Source organism: Serpula lacrymans (assembly GCF_000218685.1).
Source record: "Serpula lacrymans var. lacrymans S7.9 unplaced genomic scaffold SERLAscaffold_19, whole genome shotgun sequence".
Taxonomy (NCBI): Eukaryota; Fungi; Basidiomycota; class Agaricomycetes; order Boletales; family Serpulaceae; genus Serpula; species Serpula lacrymans.
This window is the reverse complement of record NW_006763308.1, coordinates 335,490-358,192: the sequence shown is the minus strand read 5'-3', so window position 1 is coordinate 358,192 and position 22,703 is coordinate 335,490. Positions and strand designations below refer to the sequence as shown.

The following is a 22,703-nucleotide window of genomic DNA, read 5'->3' as shown; positions in this document are numbered from 1 at the left end:
AACTAACTTTTGGTTATTACACCTCATGTATTTTAGTATATATACAAGAGCAATACATGGGGAAGGAGTCAGCAAGTCCTCCTGTTGTCTAGCACAACTAACTCACTGCAGCCTAAGGGGTAACCACTCCCCATCATCTTCTTTAAAGTGTGTTTCTGTGTGCACCAGAGTAAATAACTCTTGGTTGTTACATTTTATAGAATTTAATATATTATTTTTTGTCTGCATTTGGACACATGTCCGAGTAATTGATGATCTGTCCACAGTCACAAAGTTGCTCCAGCAGCATCCAAAGAACAACCTCCAGGTCGTGATTTTCCTCCTCCAATGGTATCAAAACGCACAATGGGCCTTTCATACCATATCTTCTCAAAACCTGCAGCAAGGATGACATCAAATGAGTGAGTATCAAACCCCATTGTTGTTATAAAAGCATGATCACTGCAACTGCTAAGGAGTGACAAAACTGCATAAACCCGGTCTCTGCAAAAGCAGCCATTGTTCTCCATGGAACATAGCCACCACTCCATGGAGTCACCATTGTTCTCCTAGGAGCACAATTGTATTCCTAGGAGTCATTATACTGTAGCAAGTAGCACCTCCGACTATAAGTAGTAGGGGGTTTAGTATAGAAATACCTCAGTTGTTTCTATAGCCTCTTGGGCAGCGGCTGAGGTATGTTACATTACATTTATTAAAGATCACCTTAAACTAACATCCATTGTAGTTTCACATAGGTAAATAATAAAGTTGTTTCTATAGCATCTTGGGAAGCGGCTGAGTGTAACAACCAAGAGTTAGTTACTCCGGTGCACACAGAACACACTATAAAGATGATGAAGTTGGGGAGTGGTTACCCCTTAGGCTGCAGTGAGCCAGTTGGTATACAACAGGAGGACTCGCTAAGGAGTCTCCTGGATCTATTGGGGTATAAATACTACTACAGGTTTGTTTGTACATATGTACTATACAGTTGATAGAGGCAGTGGCTGATGATATCATAGGGCCTAGCCCATATGGCCAGCTCCACTGCATGAGAGAGTTGAATCTAAAATAAGAGAGAAGGCAACGCGGTGCGAGAAAGAGGAGTTAGAACAAAAGGGGAAATGCCGTGTGGCACGATGTGAGAAAGCTAAAGTACAAAGTTAAAGCGGAGAATGAAAGAGAAGGAAATGTCCGGAAATTGTGTTATTGTAACACTGAGTTTCACATAGTTATATTACTACTCTTGTTAACAACTTTGCGGCGACCATGGGACTTTGCCTCCTTGGTGGAATCTGAAAATAAAGCAGCACAGTGCTTTTCGTACGTAATCAAGTAGTCAATGAGCCTCTGAGTTTGGGCTGGCTCTTTTTCCCACTGAACCTCAAGCTGCCGGGTGCCTTCTGTCTGCTGGCTCAAATCTGCGGAGGGGGTGAGCGAGGCTCTCTGAGACAAATTGGGAGGGTGAGTTTTCTAGCTTCGTGGGGCCATGGATAGGGAGATCATCGAGAATCAGTGGACGGCGAGTGATGATGGGAGGCTGCATAACACGCTCCATCAGCTGCATAACACGCCTCAGCCGCATGTGCCGTGCCTTCAACCTCCGACAAGATGAATGCCGTCGCGTCTTTTTCCTTAACGCTCACTTAAGGAGCGCCCTAAGCGAACCTTAAGGAAAGCGCTAGGCAAGGTTTGGGCACCATTACTGTACATACTGTAGAATCTGACTCTGCCTAGTTCCTACACAATCAAACTTAGAAACGCAACTAAGTTAATTGTCACTTATACTAAAGGCTATGGACAGAATCCTCCACATAAAGTATTTTCATATGACTGTTCATTAATGCAGCATAGAAGATTCAACAACATTTCGGGACACCTTGCCTGCTTCATTAACCTGTCCCCCTGTATAAGTATTAGAAGATGTAAAATTGGTGCTACCATAGATCTGTGCCCGCTTACCGCTTACCTGATAAGACAGCAATTTTAATTGTCCTTGCAGGAGAGCCGTGAGGTTCATCACTCCCAGTGAATTGGCTTTGTAAAGGATGGGGTGCGAGATGGCTGGCCTGGTAGTGTCTAATGTTTAAGCTAGTCGTAGTCCATATCAGTTTCAAATAGTGAGTGCTTTATAAGGAGGTACCTCGCTAAAAAGCAGTTGGCATAAACTATTACATAATAGATGAGCAATATGTAGATATCAGAGCGAGAGCCAATACACGTACGTTTCATTTGAATCAAGAGTATTCCCAGGACATAAAGGGTACCCGGTGCTAAGAGGAACTGGAAATAATAAATATCAGCCAGGACGACGGACTCACTCTGCAATATTAACGACGTACCACTACAAGCTCAAGGAAACTAACCACACTAGGACATAACCACTACAGGCTCGGATGCATTCAAAAGAAATCGAACCAGAACGTTACTTACATTGTCAATGTGCCAACACTAATGGCATAAAGAAGCAAACCATCGACTACACGTTTTGTCCTGCAGCACGACCAAAAATTCAAGTCTGCCATAAATAGAATTAGGAAAGTGCACACCGATGTAAATGCGAAGTTGGGCGTGCTTTACGTAGCAAAAACACAAGAGTGGTAGTGATTACGGTATCAGTCAGAATAGCCAGTGCAAGGGAAAAGCAGATTATAATCTGTCACAAAGGTTGTTATAAAGTATGCAAACTAGTTGAACATGCTTGCTTTTGTCTCTTGCCCCCAAGACAACCACGAGTCCTTATATATTCTGCTGCAGAAATAGATAAGCGTGATTGCATGACGATGTTTATACCCCAAAACTCACGTATATGCACAGCATACTAAAGAAAGACCTTCCGTAAAAAAAGAATGAGCTTAGTGATATTTACAGGTATATTTACTTACCTAGACGAACGACGGCCAATACGATCTATGTACACCATCAACAGAGAAGAGAAGCAGATAGTGAGATGTACATACTAGCACAATTATGATGTACCGTCCCTTGTAAACTAAAAAAATGTAATATCACAAGAGCGTAAGCAACAGTCTTTTTATGCACATTTATTATCTTACGCATCCCGATTCGCCAAGTGTAATACCTTGAAGAATAGAATAGAGTGATTAGCACCGTAGCTTTCTGCGGTTTTCAACCTTACAAGTTAACAAGGAAGACGATGAAGAACTAAAAACAGATCAATTGCCACATCAGTGCAAATCCGCATGTGAAGCACTTACGCCAATTATAAAGGTCATCTATGAGGCATATTCATTCTAAACGCTAAGCTCTTAAAAGTACAATTTCAACTCACAAATATAGTCCTGTCGAGAACGGACGATATTTTATCAGGTGATTTAAAGCAGCTCTGACTGGGATACATTTACCAATCGATAGCGAGCATAACTCCCACTTCAGAGAAATTTGCGATAAGGTAGTGGTCCAAGGTGGCAATGACCAGTGCCGCATGAATTGTCTCCAAGATCCTAGATGATGGTGATGGTAAGTAGAGAGATCACGTAGGTAGCAGGACTATAACCATATAATTGCAACCTGTGGTTGTTAAGTACTCAGGCAGAAAAATCAAGGTAAAAATGAAAGTCCTAACAGTTAATTTGAGGCCCCACCTATCTTGAGGGTAGTTCTTGTAATATATAAATGCTTGCATACACGTTACACCATACAACCTGAAAGTAGAATTTGTTTATGTCAAAAATGCACAGTGATTGTTATTTCCTGAACCTACGCCATAGCAAAAATCGCGCCTAGCTGAATTCCGCGCATCAGTGATGCAGCTACTGAAGGACTCATGGTAAAATTCCTCTACGCCTGTTGAGAAAAATCGAGACCACGAGCGGATGATAACCAGAACCTTCCAAAAACCGCTAACTTTAAAATGGGCTGCGTTATGAATAGCCACAACAATGATAATCAGTAACCGCTCAAGTCCTACATACTAGTGCTATAGGTATTCCCAGAGCAATGTTGTTCATCAGACTGTTTCGTTTGGTGTCGATTCTGATCTGTTTGTCGTGATACGCCGTATCAACTATGACATCATGACGTGTTTCATTGTATACCCACCGCAGAGGATGGTCGATGATTCATCAGACGCCTCGAGCTTGTCTGACGGTGTTTGATGAATCTGTTGTATGTTGTCCTGATGAGTGCCAAATTCGGGGCCCGCACAACGAAACCTACACGGCAGGAGTATCTCTGACGTAACCAGTACATGCAAACTCAGCTCCATCATCAGGTCCAACTTTTTTTTCAAATATAACCATGGACTCGGATCCAGCTTCCAACTGAGTACCTGATTTCTCAATTTGCAATCGTGCAGGACCCCTGAATATCCCTGATGAGCCATCCGGACAAAAATTGGCAAAAACTCGATAAAACCTTGCTGAGAATCCGGACAAAAACCCCCAAAATTACGAAACACCTTGTTTGGGAGCCCGGACACCGGTCATACCTTTCTGACAAACATTGTATACCAATCCGGACATACTAGGATGACCTCAGTCAAGATAGCTAATGACGAAAGCTTCAGTAGCCTGTTTAGCGAAGCGGTAGTGGTTGATGGGCTTGCGAGGCTAGATGTTGATGGTTCAAATCATGTGAATGGCCCGTTTTTACTTTTGATGTAGGATGCATTTTGCTGTGGTGCTGATCTAAATTTTTGAAATTGGTGTTTCAACTCATCGACTCACGAGAGACCGTTTGAACTAATTATGCTGAGATTTTAACACATTTCAGTTATCACTCTGAGCTGTAAATCTGGTGGGAAAACCGGGAGACATGCAGCTGTCACAAGCGTCAAAAATATATCAGCAATCCAATCTCTTATGTGGTTGTGCAGACCTTTCAGCAACGCTTCCTCAATCATTTTCCCCCAATTCCAGAAGCAACAGCCGCATATCAAACTTACCAATTCACTATTCTCCCTTCAACATCATTCCTATGCCTTCTAGCTCAACCGGTGAAGTCCAGAGGAAATAACATTGATATCAGCAACAAAGATTTCAAGTTGTTTCACATGTTTTCTCGACAGGTAGAAAAACTCGATCAAGCCATGAAACTCTTTCGACAGCGAGGTAAAAACAAGGCAGGGCAGGAGGCAGTTTGTTCGGACACTCAGGACGAGGTTTAATTTAACAATATAGATCATATATATAATATTGTATGGGGTCAAGGAGGCTGCCCGCTGTAATTACAAAGCAGCTGTAGTCAAGGTTCAAGGTTCAACTCTACACTTTGTCTACCCATCCCCTGTTAGTGCATCTGGACCATTTGACCGATTTGGCCCAAAATTTCAAACATACCCATCCTTGTTGTCTACCCATCCCCTGTTAGTGCATCTGGACAATTTGACCGATTTGGCCCAAAATTTCAAACATACCCATCCTTGTGTATCTATCCGGACAAATTTTCATGAAATTGGAACCTTGCGGGCGATCCGGACATTTAATGCCCGATTTTTCCAAAGTCTGTCTGTACAGAAATGGCTCCTGAAAAATCAGGGTTTTATAGGGATATTCAGGGGTCCTAATCATGCGCAGACCTATTTAGCAATATTTCTAATCTCAAACCAGACATTGAAGGCACGGGATAAGCCGCGCTGAGAGGTTCCCAAAATGTCTGGAGACTTTCGTCTTAGGACGAGTGCATCTAGTCTCCCATAGACAGACCTGATTGGAGAAAGAAAGCCGTTTCTTCCGAAGGAAGGTCTGTTGTTATTGGTGAGGCTATACCGTTGCTAAGACATTTAGTGCCAACATTTGGTGATAAGAATTTACCACGCCTCTTTTGTAATTAGTAAGCCGGCAACTGCAGTGCTGGAGTGTCAATGTACCAATCCTAAGTGCCAGGATTGACTGCAAACAAAAACAACAATGAGTGAAGAAACCCATCCTAAGGCTCCAGTTCACAACAATGTATACAAAACACCCAGGGGAATGAACCAACTTGCCAGTGTGGTCACAACACTTTCCACTGCTACTACTGTTATCTGCTGTCATTGTCACTCTCTACTTTTGAAATTATTACCATCCCTTTTAATTAGAGTCCTTCTGAGCATTACAGTTTGTGCATCAGGAGCCTGCTCTATACTTGCCACAAAGCCCCTATCTTCTATATTCCAACTATTCCTCCTCCTCAAAACCCACACCCATACATCCCTGGGTTTTACTTTGAAGAATCATCATATGTATCACCTCACAAACAACCAGACCACCCCACTGTTCTAGGAGGCAAAGCCCATACACAAGTTCCGTAAAACCTGGGAGGATTGTGTGTTAGTTTGTTTTTGTGTGTGGTTTCCTAACAACAGTTCTCATCATCAACAATTAAAGCCCACCGCAAGGGGTGGTTTCCTTCAAGCTAAATTCCAACCATTTCATAGCAATCATTGTGTAATTTATCATCCACACCTTCTATCTCACCCACCACTTTATCTGTCCCATCTCTCTCTTCCAGTAACTCAATTTCTGTACCAGCTTTGCGTTTACCCCCTATATTTTCCACTATAAATCAACCTACTACTCTCTCAGTCATCACTATGCCAATTCCTGGCACTGGTTATACTCCTAAGAAGTGTAAGGGAGACTATACTTGTGTCAGGGTTCTCCACTATGAGTGCATCTGTCATGCAAACAATGTCACTGCTGACAATGAAAAATGCTCAAGCATTCTCCAAAACTGCTCCACATATGTTTGCAAAATCATTGAAGGAATAAAACACTTCATTATGCCCTCATGAAACAGTCTCAAAGACGAAATTCTCCAGTACTTTGATGCTGCAAAGGCAGAGGCCAAATTTAAAGAGCATCATTTTACATAATTTTTGGACCTTTAAATCTCATCCTCCACTTTGACTTTCTTCTGTAGTTTTTACACACTATGCCATGCGGCACTTTCCATTTTGTTCAAACTCCACTTTCTTGTGCTACACTGCTTTTTTTTCTTCTTAGCTACAAATCTCTCACACAGTGAAGCTGGTCACACGGGCTGTGCCCAATAACATTATCAGCCACTGTTTCCATCAACTGTATAGTACATATGTACAAATAACCTGTAGTAGTATAAATACCCAATAGATTCAGGAGATTCCTTAGCAAGTCCTTTTATTGTTTACCCACAACTAACTCGGTCCTATCTTAAGGGGTAACCACTCCCACTCACTTCACTACTGCTTGTCTGAGTTGTGTTACAATTGACGTACCAGTACCTACTTACGCTTCACTTTTTTGTACCTTTACTTTTACTTTTTACAAGTCACATGACCAGTCATGTGACACATCACCTGACCAGTGTCTAGGCTCACCATGTGACTGGTCATATGCTAAACATTGGACTTTAAACTTTATTTACAACTATACAGTACTGTGAGGCAACGATAAACTATAACAAAAACAAAACCTGTCTCCTTGTGCACTTGCAGGGAGTAAGGGGTTTGATGAGCTTGAAGTCGACAGACGCTAGTAAATATAGCAAGTAGAGGACTTTGAGAGGTAAGCTTCAAAGGTTCTTGTTGAGGAGTAAAGCGGGTAAATTCAGTAATAGAAAACTAAAGAGCCATACATGAATAGCTAAGGCTTTATATAGTGAACTGTTCGTTCCTCAGACCGAAAGGAGAATATGCAAAAAGTGGTCTGAGGAATTAATTGACCAATAAGAAAAAGGGGAGTAACTATTGTACGACTTTTAACTTGATTAATCAGCAGGTGAGAGACTTGTACTAATAATAGAGGATTGTCACGCGTGTTCAGGAACTGTATCCTCATGATGAGGTATGATCCTAAATAAGGTGTTATTAGTATAACCAGGCTTTACTAGGGCTTGGAGCTGGTTGGCGAGATGCCTACTACCAGTCCCTACCCAGTGTGCTGGCTGGCTGGGAGCGATACCCAGTCTCTGATCTGTGATATAAAATGGTAGCGATGATTAAGAATGCCTGTGAGGGCTATGAGAAGTAGAACGGCAAACAATACCTCTAGCTCTAGAGCCAAAGGTGTAATGGGAAAAGTGTTTGAGAACCAAGACATAGCTAAGATAAGAAAATAATAAAATAGTCCTTACAAGTACCTCATGTATTTTAGTATATATACAGGAGCAATACATGGGGAAGGACTCAGCGAGTCCTCCTATTGTCTACAACTAACTTGTTCCTACCAAATGGGTAACCACTCCCACCTCTTCCTTTTCTTCTGAGTGTTGTTTTTGTTGTGCTCTAGTGCCCCAAGACTGTGTCTTGTGGGTGTTGTCACAATTTGTATGCCAGAGTATACAAACTCTTGGTTGTTACATCAAATATGTAGCTGTTGTCACATTATCAAGTACCCAGGAACAACAGGCTTTTCAGGAAACCACAAGAAACTATTCTGTTCTGACAGTGTTCCTTTCAGAAAAAATTTCCCAGACACGCTTCCACCCTGGCCACAGCCTCAAGGCATTTACATAAATGGCACTCACTTTCATCCTTGGGTTTTCTTCTCGGCCACTTGTGAAATATATGAGAAGGTCATAATTGAGTGTGGAAATGGTGCTGATCTTGAGATGGAATATCAGGCATTTGCAGCTATTCTAGTCAAACAAATAACCCCTCCACATCCAAACAGCCCAGTCTTGTTTTGGCTTTATGAATCCCTCACATTGAGTCCCCCCATGCCAGATTTGGTTAAGGAGTACAAAGGAAAAAGTAGTTGAGGGTTTACTGTATTTCCAACATGGAGCAAGCAGTAGTGGTTTCTTGAAGTTTTTTTTCCGTGATTTTTGCTCTTTTCCTTACTTTGTTCTGCATTTCCATACTTTTTTCTGCATTCACACTATTTTTAATACTTGTGCAATACACACACAGCAAGCATAACTGACTTTTGTCACACCCAAAATTGATCAAAAAGCCTGAATATAGTTAAAATGTTTGTGTTTAATTTGGACCTACAAGATTTTGTGAGAATAATGTATTTTTGTTAACATATTTCTATTTTGCCACACAAAACATAGTATCTATGGGAATATGTCAACCAAAATACATTATTCTCACAAAATCTTGGAGGTCCAAAATATAATCAAATATGTTAACTACTTCCAAGATAATTGTCCGCATGGAACTTTGTACCTATATTACAAGTTACTTCTTACAAGCTCCTACTCCTCCAACAGTATATAAGTTGTAGCTCCTATACTCCGTTCCTGCAGTTCAAATATCAACTAGATTCCCTCGCCTTTTTACAAGTTCCTTTCTAAGTCTTTCCGGTCCTTCTCCAAAGGATCTTTACTCTGCTCCCTTTTCATCCTCTACTCTCCTCCGTCCGTCCCAACGAGTTAGGGACCAAGGTCTGCAGAAGGGCCTAGTGCACAAGCTAAGCCAACTCCCAATCTTGTACTCCATTACCTCCCCCCCCCCTACTCCATCTCTGTACTCCATAACTCCAACACTCCAAAATGTCACAGTTCTGACATCAACCAATTGACCAATTGACTGTTCTGACCATTGTTCACGTGACTAAACTGATTGCTTTTACCCAGAATTTATGGGCTCAAGTCAGCAGTAGAAGTATAGTTTAATTACTACTCCCTAGTATTTTACCATGTCATGGTATCTCATTATGATAATGGTTTAATGGCCCAGATACTTAGCAGGCTGGATATCTTGTTACCTCACTAATTAAAAGTGTGAGCTAGACATTTACTGGTACTATAGTAGTGCATGGTCTTACTGACTTGCTGAGAGCCTGACTTGAAATGCATAATATAAAATAATTCTTGAAATTCATATTCTCGCATTGGTGACAAAAAAGAATGAGGCTTTTCGAGCAGAACAGCTGTCTCAAGATAACATGCAAGCTTAGTTGCAAGCATGCACACGAGAGATTTACTGCCACAATACTTAAGCCACAGTCAAAAATCAAAGTCAGCAACAAGTATTGAATACACATATTGAGCAACACTTTTAGCCTTGATATTATTTACATATGAGTCTAATAAATCTATAAAAGACTAGCTAGCAAGAAAAAATCTGAAAGAAAGCTAGTCTCCAGTTGCTGACCTAATTCAAGTAATATGACAGTCAATATAGCTTGCTAATTAAGGTCTGCTCTAAATAAAAGGCCTTTTCTTGCCTTCAGTGTTAATAGCCACATCATCAACACTTTTGAGAGCACAGCATGACACTGGATGCTTGACCGGCTAATGTCAGCGCTAGCAACCGGATGAAGGAGATATCATTTTGACAGCAAATGCAGTGGACCTCCTTTCTTCTGATGAGGCCCCCCCCCATTGACATCTATAGTACATTAACTAATGTGGCCCCAGATGAAGCTGCAAGATTTCATGGAAACCCTCTCTGTGCAAAAGTGGCAAGAAGTATGTGGGTAGGTCCTGATTGATGGAGAGCTTCCTACTGTTGCAGCAGAAGCCATTCCCTCCAAGCTTGTGAGCAGCTGGTTGTTGAAGATTTCCTGGATATTGTCTCATCTTTCTTGGCACTCATTGATCACCTGGAGCTGATCTTTCACTCCATTGACAGCAATTGCTCCAGATGAGCATACTGTTTTGCAAGAGGGTGTGGATGAGATAGATATGGCTGAAATAGGTGTGGGAGCTGGGTATCCCATAGGATATTTGGTTGTTACGGGAGTTACAAAAGTGGTGGAACTGCAGTTGCTAGAAGAAGCAGGTTTGATTGGTGTGGACATGATAGTGATGGTGCTAGAATGAGGCCCGGTAGCTGAAGGTATTGCAGCTCAGTCTTCAGGCTTCCCAGCCAGTTTATCTTCATTGTCTTTATTGACTTGTTTATCCTCCTCATCAGCATCTATTTTCACAGTTTCCTCATCACCCCCATCACTGCTACAGCTGCACTAAAAAATGAGGGCTTGAAGGAGCCCTTTTCTCCCTCATCTTTCTTAGCAAAGGCCAGTTTGACCAACACCTCTTTATCTTCTTTTGTCCATATACATTTGGGCTGAGAGGTTATGATCCCTAGTGGCACTATCTCAATATTATCCTCATCAACCCTAGCCCCTTCATTGTCCACTTTGTTAAGTCCACTTCTCTCTGCATTATATTCACTGGTTGAATTCATAGGTTCAGGGATCAATTCAGAGGCTAGGTCAATGACAACAGCCTGAGACACACAGAACATATATGTCCCTAAGAAGGCAGCATCACTGTATTTGGTTTTAAGCTAGTGAGCATGGCCTTTTCTCCCTTAAATAATTTGTCTCACATCTTTCCACTTGCACATGATGATATCTACTGTTTTCACTGCACCCAAGGTCTTTTGTTACGATAACACAATTTCCGGACATTTCCTTTCTTTTCATTCTCCACTTCAAACTTAAACTTTAGCTTTCACACATGGTGCCACGCGGCATTTCCCCTTTTGTTCAAACTCCTCTTTCTCGCGCCGCATTGTCTTTTCTCTTATTTTAGATTCAACTCTCTCACGCAGTGGAGCTGGCCATACGAGCTAGGCTCTATGACATCATCAGCCACTGCCTCCATTAACTGTATAGTACATATATACAAACAAACCTAGAGTAGTATATATACCCCAATAGATCCAGGAGACTCCTGAGCGAGTCCTCCTGTTGTATACCAACTAACTCACTGCAACTTAAAAGGTAACCACTCCCCATCTTCATCTTCTTTATAGTGTTGTTCCTGTGTGTGCCAGAGTTTATCTTGGTGGTTACAGTCTTTAACTTATATTTTGCAGAGATGCTTATGGCTCTATCAACAAAATGTTAACATTATTTTAAGTTTATTTTAATGTGTAACATTATATTTGTTTTACATTGTTCAAGGTACTAAACACTGAAAAAATGATAAATTTATTTCTGATTAATATATCTTAAATAATGCTCAATTTTTGTGGTAAGAAATAATTTTTTTAATGCTGTACTAAATATTTACTTATTTGCAAGTTTTGGGTCTGACAAATAAAGTGCATAATATGAAAAAAAACATAATATATTGAGTCTTTCAGAAAATAAGTCAAATTGTGATAGTATTTATAATTCGGGATACTAACATAATAATTATACATAAAGTTACTCATTTGAAAAACCTTATACTCCACCACCTATTTGTGAATTAAAAAATTTAGGCAAAAGTTTATCGATGTACAATATTTCTTGCAATCCCAACATTTTCACAATATCACTTAGGTAGTTTATTTCTAGTCACACAATAATTTTGTAGTGATTAATAATCTTCTTACTCTTTTGAATGTGCCAAAACTCTGAGAACGTAATAAATTATTTTGGTCACTGAAGAATAGAGATAAGTGTAATGACCATTCTAGATACCATCAGACTTTTCCTGGTGATTTTTAAGATGACAATAGCATAAATCATACCAACTTTCAGATTGGCACAAAATGTTAATAAAAATTTTAGCTACTTTCAGAATTTATACAGGATTTTGTGGCTGACATTAGCCGGTCAAGCATCCAGTGTGAGCTTCCGAAAGCACTCCACAAAACTCAGACCACTGTCCGTCCCCTTTCTTATAGATAGCGGAAGGTTTACGAGACTGCTATCTATCAAGCGAGAATCACGTTAAATTTACTCGTAATTCTGTATAACGTCGCACTCGTTAGATGTAATCCGTGAAAATTGCTAGGGAATTTACACAACAGTGATTTGGCACAATTCTTGACAATTACTTACAATCACAAGTGACCGTTTTCCCTGATGTGCCTTCCCCCAAGCTCATACTGTTGGCTCAAAAGTGCCATTATCCCTGTATCTTCCACACGATCCAGATCAAGGAGCAGGCGATTAATGATAACTGCAATCATAGGCCATACGGTGCTGCCACGGATAGTAAAGGGTACACGGTCAGTTCGAGTTTAAAACATAAGCGAAGCCACGTACAAAGCAGGAAGCAGTACAATGTTTGGATCAGAGGTAGCGGCGAAAGCGATGTTGAGGCATCGTAAAGATAAGATTGTCTACGTACACTGGTAGTCAGCTATCTTTCAACTAAAAGAAGAAACCTCTACCAACAACAAAAAATGCGATGCCATCGTACTTGAGTACTTTTGCAAGTTGCATGTCGGCCCTCCTAGGTCGAGCGAGAGCATTAGAGACCGTGAAAATGAGAACAGCTATATCAAATAGGAACTACAATCACGCGTCAGTGAAATAAAAAAAGAGCGAGAATCGTTTGCAGACTGGCGCAATCCAAATGGCAACTAGTTCAGGACTTGTTTTTGTGCTAACGCACAGGCGACCGACCCGTGAATATACAAATCCATCTGCATCGCCAGGTGACATCAAATAAGGTCACGACAGGGTTGTTGTTTACGAACCCGAGATGTGAAGGATAGTGATCACCGACGTGATAACTGTACAACCATAACTGAGAGTATAGAGGATCAACATTAAGCGCGTCGCCATCTGAAGCCAAACTGTCGTTATGAATTCATTTACACTTGCACTTGTTCCCAAGCATACCTTATTGTGGTCCCAGAGCGCAGTCACTCGGGTCAAGATAAGAAAATTCTCTACCCCCATGGAGATGATTGCAAGAGATGAACTGATGGTCATTAGAATGGCACATCTAACAGAGCATAAGCCCAGTGACAAACTAACTGAAAAGCCTGGATAATACCCCTACAGTGCAGCGCAAGTTAACTAAGTCATAACCGCACAAAGATCATCAAATTGCGAGCTCACTTTATCATCATAGTGGTGTTCCACTGGCAGAAAACCGCACATTGCTGTGCCATGACGCAAGTGAGCGGGGATACAAATATTGTAACATGAAACCTCACAATGTGCTAGAACAAGTAAAACAACCGGAACGAAATACCGGTTGCAAAGAAAGAGAATTTTCGTGGCTGTCTGGTTAGGGGTACTCTTCCACATGAACTGAACCTCCATTCCAAAAGTCAGTGTATGATCATACAATAAGACGACAAGGCCTGCGACTGAACGTTTCCACATTATTCTTTCATACCAGAAATATAAGTATTGCGACTTACGGCTAAGATATCTTGTCCACGTGGCATTTCGCATGATTTGAGTATCCGCAAGCAATTCTTCAGGTGTGATATTGCGGTTTAATGTAAAGGCCATAATGATTTTGGTTGCGAATATTATGGACGAACTGCCTGAACCTCAAGGGCAGTCCTTGGATTATGTATATATATAAAACTGCGAGGACTGAGAAGATGGTTAACAAGGCAGCGCTTGGGAGTAGGTCTCAGCATCACAATCATGATAGTGATCGTTGGAGATATCGATTATAGCCACATCGAATCGAGCAGCGCAAACAGTTTATTGACACCGAGATCTGAGATTTAAGAGCGAATCTTGCAGAAGTTGTGTAGCTCGGTGTGGAATTCTGTTTTAAGCTGCCGGTTGGTCTCACTTTCAGGTGATGAGTCCTTATTCAGTGAATGTGTAAAAGAATGTATATACTTGTAACATTATCTGGGACTCGGGTCTCGAGGCCTAGTCATCTAATATTCTCAGGCTGTCGTCTACCCCCGTTCCTGGCTTTCATTTCCAATTCCTCGGAGATATCCAATGGTTGATTCCTCAGCAAGGCGGGGCATTCTAGACTCTAGTACAAGGCGTCATCCTTGCAATCTATCACAGAACCAGTGCAAGAAGACCGCATCGAAACCTGAAGCTTGAAGGCTGGGGGAGTGTAGGGCGTGAACAATGATGCTGGAAGTGATGAATCGACGAAGTTCTCATCATCCGGCGTGAGATTGATATCAACATGTATTTATAAACGTGCATGGCTGTTACACTGAGCTTCCGGCATGCAGGCAGGCTGCGTGCTAGATTAAAAATTAGCATCGTCGAACCAAACAGTTCGCCGCCTACCAGTTCGTTATATCTACTCGCACAACGTTGCAGGTTTATTCAAACCGAACAGGTAAAAGTTGCCTATGCAGAAGTCTCCCCACCAAAGTAGTCAATTTCTGAGTGCCGCGGATGGAGAATCACACGTCTCTGTGAATGGGGAGTCATTCAAGGAGGTTCCCTCGCTTCCTCAATTTACACCGCTCTCCGCACCTTTCGAGTCGGATGACCAGCACAATATAGGTAGGAACTGTCTATTGCGCTACAGTGCTTCAAGTTCGAGCCCTCACTCTCCCCTTCCTGGTTCCATAGAATTGGCGCCTTTGGGGTCCAGGACGACTGCTTCTAACCCTACGCAGATACTTGAGATGGCTACTAGTATGTATGCCTCTGGTCCGTTGAGAGCCTGGAGTACTGGTAAATTCACATGCTACATCTGTGGTGCGCTCTAACTGTCTTTATCCTAGTCGTTGGTTGCTGCCTCCTGCAATTATGTACAGTTGGTGTAGTATGTATGGTGTTGTCCACATTTACAGGTTCTCATGGAGAGCAATGTGTAGATATCTGCCTTTGGAGCGACGCAGACATACTACGTGCAAACGTACCTATCAAACGAATCTTCATCGACGATCAGTTGGATAGGAAGTATTGCGCTGTTTTTAAACCTAGCCATTAGCCCATTCAGTGGTTATATGTAAGGAAATATCTCTAATATGTGTCCATGTCGCGAAATATCTCTCAACGACTGTATTGCTATGTGTAGGTTCGATCGGGGCTATTTTCGTTCTGTGTTGGTTTTAGGATCCGGCCTTTTTGTGTTGTGGTGAGATTCATTGGAACCTTGCATCTTATACATTATGATACCACATAATCATGCTTACGTTCACGATGATTAGTTTTTTCATGCTGTCTCTGGCTAAGCCTCACCAATATTATCAAATATTCCTCACCCAAGGAATTGGGATGGGAGTTGGTGCAGGATTGATATTTCTTCCTGCATCCGCGGTTGTCGCTCAACATTTCAAACAAAGCAAAGCCTTAGCGATGGTAAGTTGGCCTGTTTGCCAAGTGGTTTTACTGTCGTCCTTACTCATATACTGTTCGAGGGTTTCGTATCATCAAGCAGTTCTTTAGGTGGCGCGGTCTTTTCTGGTGACTGTCTCTCTATGGTACAATGAATTCGTGTCGTAACGCTGATTATCTTCCCAGTCGCTTTCAATTACCTGCTCCATGGCCGCCTGAGCTTTGGTTGGGCCATACGCATTCTCGCTTTCATTGCGCTAGGATGCCATGTGCTTGGCCATGCCCTCATCTCACTTCCACCGAAGGCGCCTACGCCTTTGTCCAGCCACCTTCAAACCGAAAGCGGAATCACAGTGGATAGTGAAAATAACCTGTCCCAGCCTACTAATAACAGTTCAGTTGAATGCAATTCCCCCCCGGTGTCACAGAAAGTTGCTACTAGGTTTATGTGGGACCGCTCTTACATCATAGTTCTCTTGATGGGTTTCGTGTCTTCAATAGGAACTTGGTTTCCTTTGTTTTACGTACAGCTTTTCGCGGAGCAACATGGCATCGTACCCGAACTCGCATTTTATTCTATTGCTATCATCAACGTTTCGAACATTCCAGGTCGCATAATTCCAAACTGGCTTGGGGATCGGTTTGGTGCCTTGGAAGTGTACATTCCTTGCACGTTATGTTGCGGTATGTATATCTTATTAAAGTTGGAGTCTAAATTGATATAAATATCGTAGGAGCCGTCGGATTTGCTTTATTAGGATGTACCACGCCTTATGGAGTGGTACTGTTTTCAATTTTGTTTGTGTTTTATATCCATGTTACAAGTTCTGTCTGACAGTTGGGCAATGCCCAATTCCTCATTTTCCGATTCTAGCTATGGTTTTTTCTTTGGTCCCAGTGCGTCACATATACTATGCTATTAGTTGTAATGAGCCCCAAACTTACTGAATTCGTTTTTTTCATTGCAGCTATATCGCTCTATCTCCCTGTGATCGCTTCTCTGTCACCTAAAGGTGTTGACATTGGGTGCGTATTAGTAACTTTGTTGTCGCTATTACTGATATCAAGGCTCCTTGTATAGAAGGCGCATGGGTGTGTCCCTTTTTCCCGTTGGTGTGGCTTCCCTCATTGGAACCCCCATCACTGGTGCGGTCCTCGGCCCTTATTATGTCTGGTGGAAAGGGGTAACATTTGCCTCGGTAGGTTTGGGCCCAAAGTCTTCTAAATGTGTGACTGATTCAGGTACATGTCAGGTTGTTATTTTGGCGGGTGGCTGTCTCTTAATCCTAGCTAAACTGGGTAAACATAGTTAAAAATGCTTCGACAATTGCTTCAGTGTCCCTACGGGCCATCAGTAAACTTACTTTCCTCTAAACAATTTTGAATAGTCAGTTAAGATGAACTAAGATGGATCAAGGCAATAAGTACCTCAGACAAAATAAGTTAATCTGAATTCTTGTTTTTAGAGGTTATGTATGATCTAGTTGTTGGACACAGCAGATAACGGGGCAAGCGTTGACGAAGTCTGTAAAAGGAAAGTGAGAAGAATGGGGTGGCCCGTGCACCCAATATACCACCATCAGAAAAATTATGCTTCCGTTCACCTACATATATCGAGTTGTTGCGATGTAACCACCTCAGTTGTTCCTCAGAATACTGAGGTGAGATATTTACTTATTTTCTACCAAATGTACCTAGGTTATCAGACTTGTGTCGGAGATTTCTGGAAGTGGCTGCAAGGTATTGCACTGGATTGCAAGCCCACAATCAACGGCACCAGTTGCAATTGATTATCGGGAAAACCCTTATCTTTGCAATGCAACTACAATCTAATCGTAATCACTGGGTCTGAAACCTGTAATCAATTGCAATCAATATTGTATCCCCTTTAGGAGTATCTGAAAAACAATATTTTTTTGGCTTTGCAAGAGACAAAATAAATTGCAATATTTTATTCCAATTGTAAGTATGGTATTTGTACTGACAGGGATTTGAACCCGCGGTCACCCCACTTGCAAGAGCCATTGCAACCAAGTTTTTTTTTCAATATAACCACTTCGCCAAAGAGCTGACATTACTATAGAAGTGTACATCAATATAACTAATTGTTTTGCTGGACTGCTTGTAATGTACTTACGAAGTGATTGCAACACCACACAAGTATCAGCAAAGGTTGATTTGTAACAAACATGTTAGAGTATGAAATCAAATAGCTACTTGGTACGACGAGTGCGCTTTGTAGTAGTGGTGCCAATTTCATTACTACCTGTAGCTACTTCTGCAGACTTCACTTTACCACTTTGACCCTTCTTGGTTTTCATCACCGGTGCATTGGTAATATTATCTCTGGCCTCCTCCTCTAAAATATCAACTCCATCAGTGCCAACGAGCTTGCGAGAGAAAATGTTATCAGTAGATAAAACATTAATCTGCACGGCAGATGGTGCAGCGGTTGCCACTACTACTCCAATATCATCTTCGTCAGAAGAAATATCCATTTTGGCCATTGCTTGTTCAACTTCTTCGTTATAGTGATCTTCTTGCCCTGCTATAACTGCCTGAATAGTCTTGCGTGAAGAAAAAATGTACCGGTCAAAGATTTTGTATATCTCTTTGACTTGTTTCTTGTCAGCTTTCATAATGAGGATTTTCTTGTAGTTGCGGAACAGGTCAAAGTACTTTAAACCTGATTTGGCACCTTTGCCATCATGTGGAAATTCTTCGTCAGGAGAAACTAAGAAAACAGCCTATATAGCAAGATCAGAATGACAGCCGCTCAGAATAGTCTACTTTTAACTCACCACAACTGCTCCCCATGCTAGAGATCCTGGAGTATTCATGGTGACATCCCATGTTTTTGCATTACTTTTACCACCAGCGCGGCCACCCTCAAGTGACTTTGGTCCATGAAATGCGACTTTGAGAATCTGAGCAACAACGGTAAGTCAGTTCTCGTACATGATTTTAGTGACTACATTACCTTGGCAATTGCGGTACTTCCAAAGACATTTTTCATGTCCATTACACCGTCAGGAAACAGAACAGGTGGGAACATATCATACTTTATTTGCTCTCCGACCAGTTTGGCTCCTTGTAATATTTTCAGCTCCGGAACTGAGGTCCTGTCAAACAGGACTTCAAAATAATGCTGTGGGAGACCAAATATTTTGCTGGCTTCGCCACAAATTTTGAAAATGACATCTGAACGGCCACTGCGTAGCCTTTTTTGAAACTTAGATTATAAAAAAACAATTTGTTACTTTTACATATGAAATGAATGGCGTAAAACAGACATACCAGGTTGCCGAGATGCTGGCTATCCTTCATTAAACGATGGAAGTGGATGGGAATGAATTCATGCAGTTCTCTAATTTGCGTCTGCTCTTCCGCAAGTGCTGATGCATAGCGTTTTGGAGAGTCCACTATCGGCACATCGGATCCAGCTGGCCGTTCTGCTCGAAACCACAGTAAATTTACCGACATATCAACCATAATCCCATATTTCTTTGCGAGCTTCCCAATCTCCTCATCGTGAGCAATGACCTCCTTTGGGACAGCTGATGCCCGAGCTCGTGTAGGCTGCTTTGCCTTAAGCAATGCATTGTCCCTTTTCAGCCGCCTGTTGTCATTGCGGATCTCATGTAAGTGCAGTTGCGTAGCCTGAAGTGCCTGTGATGATGCTTGATTTTTATGATCCGCAGAAGGCAACGCATTTACTTACTTTTCTGAGCTCTGCAATGGATGCACCATCTCCCGGCATCGCAAGTGCCAGGAGATCCTGTCTATGGCTGTTATTAGATGACTGGCCCTCAAATGTGTGCTTCTTGTTGCCAGGTTCGTCACAGCTCTCCTCCGAATCATCACAGTCGTCAGTTGTTTCTGAAGAAAAGACACGATTAAAGTTCTCTTGTTCATCTGAGTCTGAATTGCCGTCATGTCGTCTTGCACCGTGTTGAGGCATCTGGCTGAGGAATGTTGGGTCACGTCAATGCTGGGAGGGCAAACATAAACAGCGAGATTTTAAAGCAGTTGCAGCCGACTTACATAAAATGAAACACGAGGATGCTGCGTTTCCATTATGTATACATTGTAACATGAGGATGCAGCAAGCCTTTGGTGCGTTGGATGTATGACGTTCATATTACATCAAACACCTTTTCTCCTGTCGTTTCCACTACTGATGATGTTACCATTACAGATAATCTTTTTCAAGTTTGCGGTAGGAATGATGGTACTCTCGGCGTCAGACGAGTAATGAGCAAGGTTCGGAGTTTAATATAAATTTAGTGATCAAACGAATGCGGATAATCATCCTGTCAGTCTACTCACCCACTTATCCTGACCCAAAATCAGCCTGGCAAGCCAAATAGCAGCAGCAGCTATCAATGATGGAGGTGCAGCCAACAATCTCCACTCTAGGCATTGAATCTCGAGGAAGTACTTGACAATCGTGCGAGCCTTCACGTCATATTCGTCTGCCTTGCTGATCCGCCTCAAGAAGTGCATTGGGCTGGGATAACTCAAATTCCAGTTGAGCGTCTTCAAGACATAGCACTCTGCTTGGAGGATCTCAGTTTCGAGCGAGATAGGTCCAAGAGTATTTGCTTCCCTGAGAGATATAAGAAAATCCCAGAAAGCGAGCAGAGCTGGGTGTGTCCAAGCGATCTGAGAATTGTTCGCTACCCCTGATACTGGGCCACTGGGAAGCAGAATGTCCTCGCCCGGTAGTGGATCCAATATGACTGCGACGGTTGCGTCATCCCAGGGTGGTCTTCCACGTACAGGAATAAGCTAAGCTCCCCTAGCATAAGGAGTATCCAGATATTCCAGGACTGATTTGGAATTATATGGTGAAAATGGTACTTTGTCTGTTGTGGCATAGGGCTTAACGCGCAACGCAGTTTTAGGCGGGCAATCTGTAAAACGGGCAGAGTAAAAGTGGGGCTATTGTGCGATCCATTTAGGACGATTAATGTTGAAAGTTGCTCTAAGCCAAAAGACCACGAACCTGAGGTATCACTGTGAAAAGTGGAGAGATGTCATAATGGGTCCTTTTAGATGGCCTTACCAAATCATTTGGAGACGGTTCTTGTGAAAGAGATCGAGCTCTACGTTGAGAAGTCCTAGCCTCGTCTGTGAGCGGTTCAGGATCTTGTATTTCGGACTCGTGTCTGTTTATTTTCCCCGGGCGTTTTCGGTCATAACTATGAAAATAAACAGACAAATATTCAAAGTCTGTGCTTTCAAAGCTAGATAAATCATCTAGCGTGAAGTAGTCCCAGTCCATAACGCCCGGGCTTGCCCCCCAGTCCTTGAGATCCCGAGCCCACGAGCCAAGCCTTCCTTGTTCCTCCGACGCTAAAGTAGGAGGATCTAAAGCAAACTTGAATAGTTTCCTATCGGAAAGGTCTAAGAATGAATTCAGTTCATTGACAATACCCAAACGAGGACAGATAGTGCGCACCAAAGTTGTATTCGCCAAAACTCGCACTGGTGTTCACCCAACCATTTGAATAACACGCAGCATTTACGAGAGCCCTCCCGTTTTCAACAAGAGACGTTGGCGAAGATAAGTGTACGAAGAATCGGCACAGTACAAGAAGTGCGCAACGGATGGAGCCACAATTTCTTCAACCTTTGCCGCAACAAAAAGGCAAGTGATACCGACTAGTTGCAACTTTGCAAGGGAAACGACGCGTGTGGAAAGGAATCGATCGATAAGGTTAACGCACAAGAACAGCGTTTCTGGCAAAAGACGAAAACGGACGTGGACTTGGACCAGCCAGTCAGTGAGGATTCCACGCATCTTCCACGCAAGCTCTTTCTGGCTTTCCATGTAGTTCGGGTTGGGCATAGTGGTAAGCTGCACGTTATGAATCATCAGTGATATAGTTAATGAGTATGTCAAAACAATGCGCACCTCGATCTCTTTCATGTAGTTAAAGATCTCAATCACATACTCGCTAACCATCAAATGGTCGTCTGCATCCTCGGCATCGAGGTCATCCCATTGGTCACCGTAGGGATCTGCCTCTGGTTCACTATCTGCGTAAGCTTCAAGAGCAGCTTCTTCGGCTTCCTGTTGTAACTGTTCTTGTTCGAAGAGTTTCACTTCGTCAGGGATGTCTGAGGACGTGCGCCGCTTCTTGAAGACACCATTGTCCTCGACGTCATCCTCGTGCTTTGCGGGGGCCGAGTTGGCAGGCGAGTTGGAACCTCTGATGGACAAGTCTCGTCTACAACGGTTTGCAAAGCTAAACCCGAACGTCTTGTCGAGACCCGGTGTGGCTGAGGTTCTGCTGAGGGAGCTGCATTGGTAGTTGGATGGTCATCAATTGCCATGGCATCTTCATCTGCAACCTTTCCAGACTCCTCCTTCACCTTGTCCAGATTCTGCACTTGAGGTGCCACAACTGTACTCCTTGTGGCAAGACGTGTCGTAGAACCTGAGACAGTGCACAACGGTTGCCTTGCTGCAGCAACCAGGGACGGTTTTGACTTGATCACGACGCCATCAAATTTCTCCTTAACCTCCTTGACGGGATCAGCTTCTTTCCTCTTCCCTTTGACTTCCTTAGCTGGAACATTAGTGGTTTTGTTCTTGTTCACAAATCTCGTGACTTCTCCCAGAGCCTCACGCTTTCTCTTCCCTTGAGCGGCGAGATTGACCTTGTTCTCATCATTACCGTTCGCCTTTGCTCAAGATGCAGCGGTTGCAGCAGTAGCTCAGGTCAGACCACCAATCGTAGCAGTACCAGAGCCATTCGATGATGGGGGTTTCACTCGGGCAGTAAGACGCGATGGACAAGCATTGGCATTCTCGTTATCTTTAAGAGTTGTTGTACGAGTCGTCCGCGTTACACGCCGTGTCTATTAAATGAGCGCGCAATGAGC

At 42.6% G+C, this 22,703-nt stretch overlaps 5 protein-coding genes across 5 annotated transcripts; 2 read left to right on the top strand and 3 right to left on the bottom strand.

The window, feature by feature from the left end:
- Window positions 1–1,803: 1,803 nt before the first annotated feature.
- Window positions 1,804–4,113, bottom strand: SERLADRAFT_480471 (uncharacterized protein; the record flags this gene model as incomplete). The annotated part of the gene is made up of 20 exons (XM_007324393.1): window positions 1,804–1,887; window positions 1,952–2,073; window positions 2,126–2,150; window positions 2,208–2,265; window positions 2,325–2,352; window positions 2,416–2,475; window positions 2,532–2,638; window positions 2,688–2,733; window positions 2,788–2,815; window positions 2,868–2,892; window positions 2,943–2,974; window positions 3,039–3,064; window positions 3,122–3,147; window positions 3,201–3,218; window positions 3,275–3,284; window positions 3,348–3,446; window positions 3,500–3,513; window positions 3,569–3,647; window positions 3,707–3,983; window positions 4,045–4,113. 19 exons carry the CDS (start codon window positions 3,769–3,771, stop codon window positions 1,823–1,825), a joined length of 933 nt encoding a protein of 310 aa, XP_007324455.1.
- A 2,477-nt stretch (window positions 4,114–6,590) lies between these two features.
- On the top strand, window positions 6,591–6,799 carry SERLADRAFT_443774 (uncharacterized protein; the record flags this gene model as incomplete). The annotated part of the gene is made up of 2 exons (XM_007324392.1): window positions 6,591–6,670; window positions 6,724–6,799. 2 exons carry the CDS (start codon window positions 6,591–6,593, stop codon window positions 6,797–6,799), a joined length of 156 nt encoding a protein of 51 aa, XP_007324454.1.
- Window positions 6,800–12,704: 5,905 nt separating this feature from the next.
- SERLADRAFT_403559 (uncharacterized protein) lies at window positions 12,705–14,115 on the bottom strand (the record flags this gene model as incomplete). The annotated part of the gene is made up of 10 exons (XM_007324391.1): window positions 12,705–12,779; window positions 12,843–12,919; window positions 12,976–13,091; window positions 13,143–13,225; window positions 13,280–13,367; window positions 13,425–13,506; window positions 13,563–13,583; window positions 13,647–13,690; window positions 13,745–13,900; window positions 13,955–14,115. 8 exons carry the CDS (start codon window positions 13,655–13,657, stop codon window positions 12,763–12,765), a joined length of 495 nt encoding a protein of 164 aa, XP_007324453.1.
- Window positions 14,116–16,222: 2,107 nt separating this feature from the next.
- SERLADRAFT_480462 (uncharacterized protein) lies at window positions 16,223–17,211 on the top strand (the record flags this gene model as incomplete). The annotated part of the gene is made up of 6 exons (XM_007324390.1): window positions 16,223–16,493; window positions 16,544–16,607; window positions 16,684–16,706; window positions 16,778–16,835; window positions 16,891–17,008; window positions 17,063–17,211. The coding sequence occupies 6 exons, from the start codon at window positions 16,256–16,258 to the stop codon at window positions 17,120–17,122; spliced, it is 561 nt and encodes a 186-aa protein (XP_007324452.1).
- A 2,906-nt stretch (window positions 17,212–20,117) lies between these two features.
- SERLADRAFT_353171 (uncharacterized protein) lies at window positions 20,118–21,798 on the bottom strand (the record flags this gene model as incomplete). Its single annotated transcript, XM_007324389.1, has 3 exons — window positions 20,118–20,413; window positions 21,402–21,672; window positions 21,730–21,798. Coding segments are annotated over 3 exons (636 nt in total), but the record flags the coding sequence as incomplete, so codon positions are not given.
- Between the last annotated feature and the right edge of the window lie 905 nt (window positions 21,799–22,703).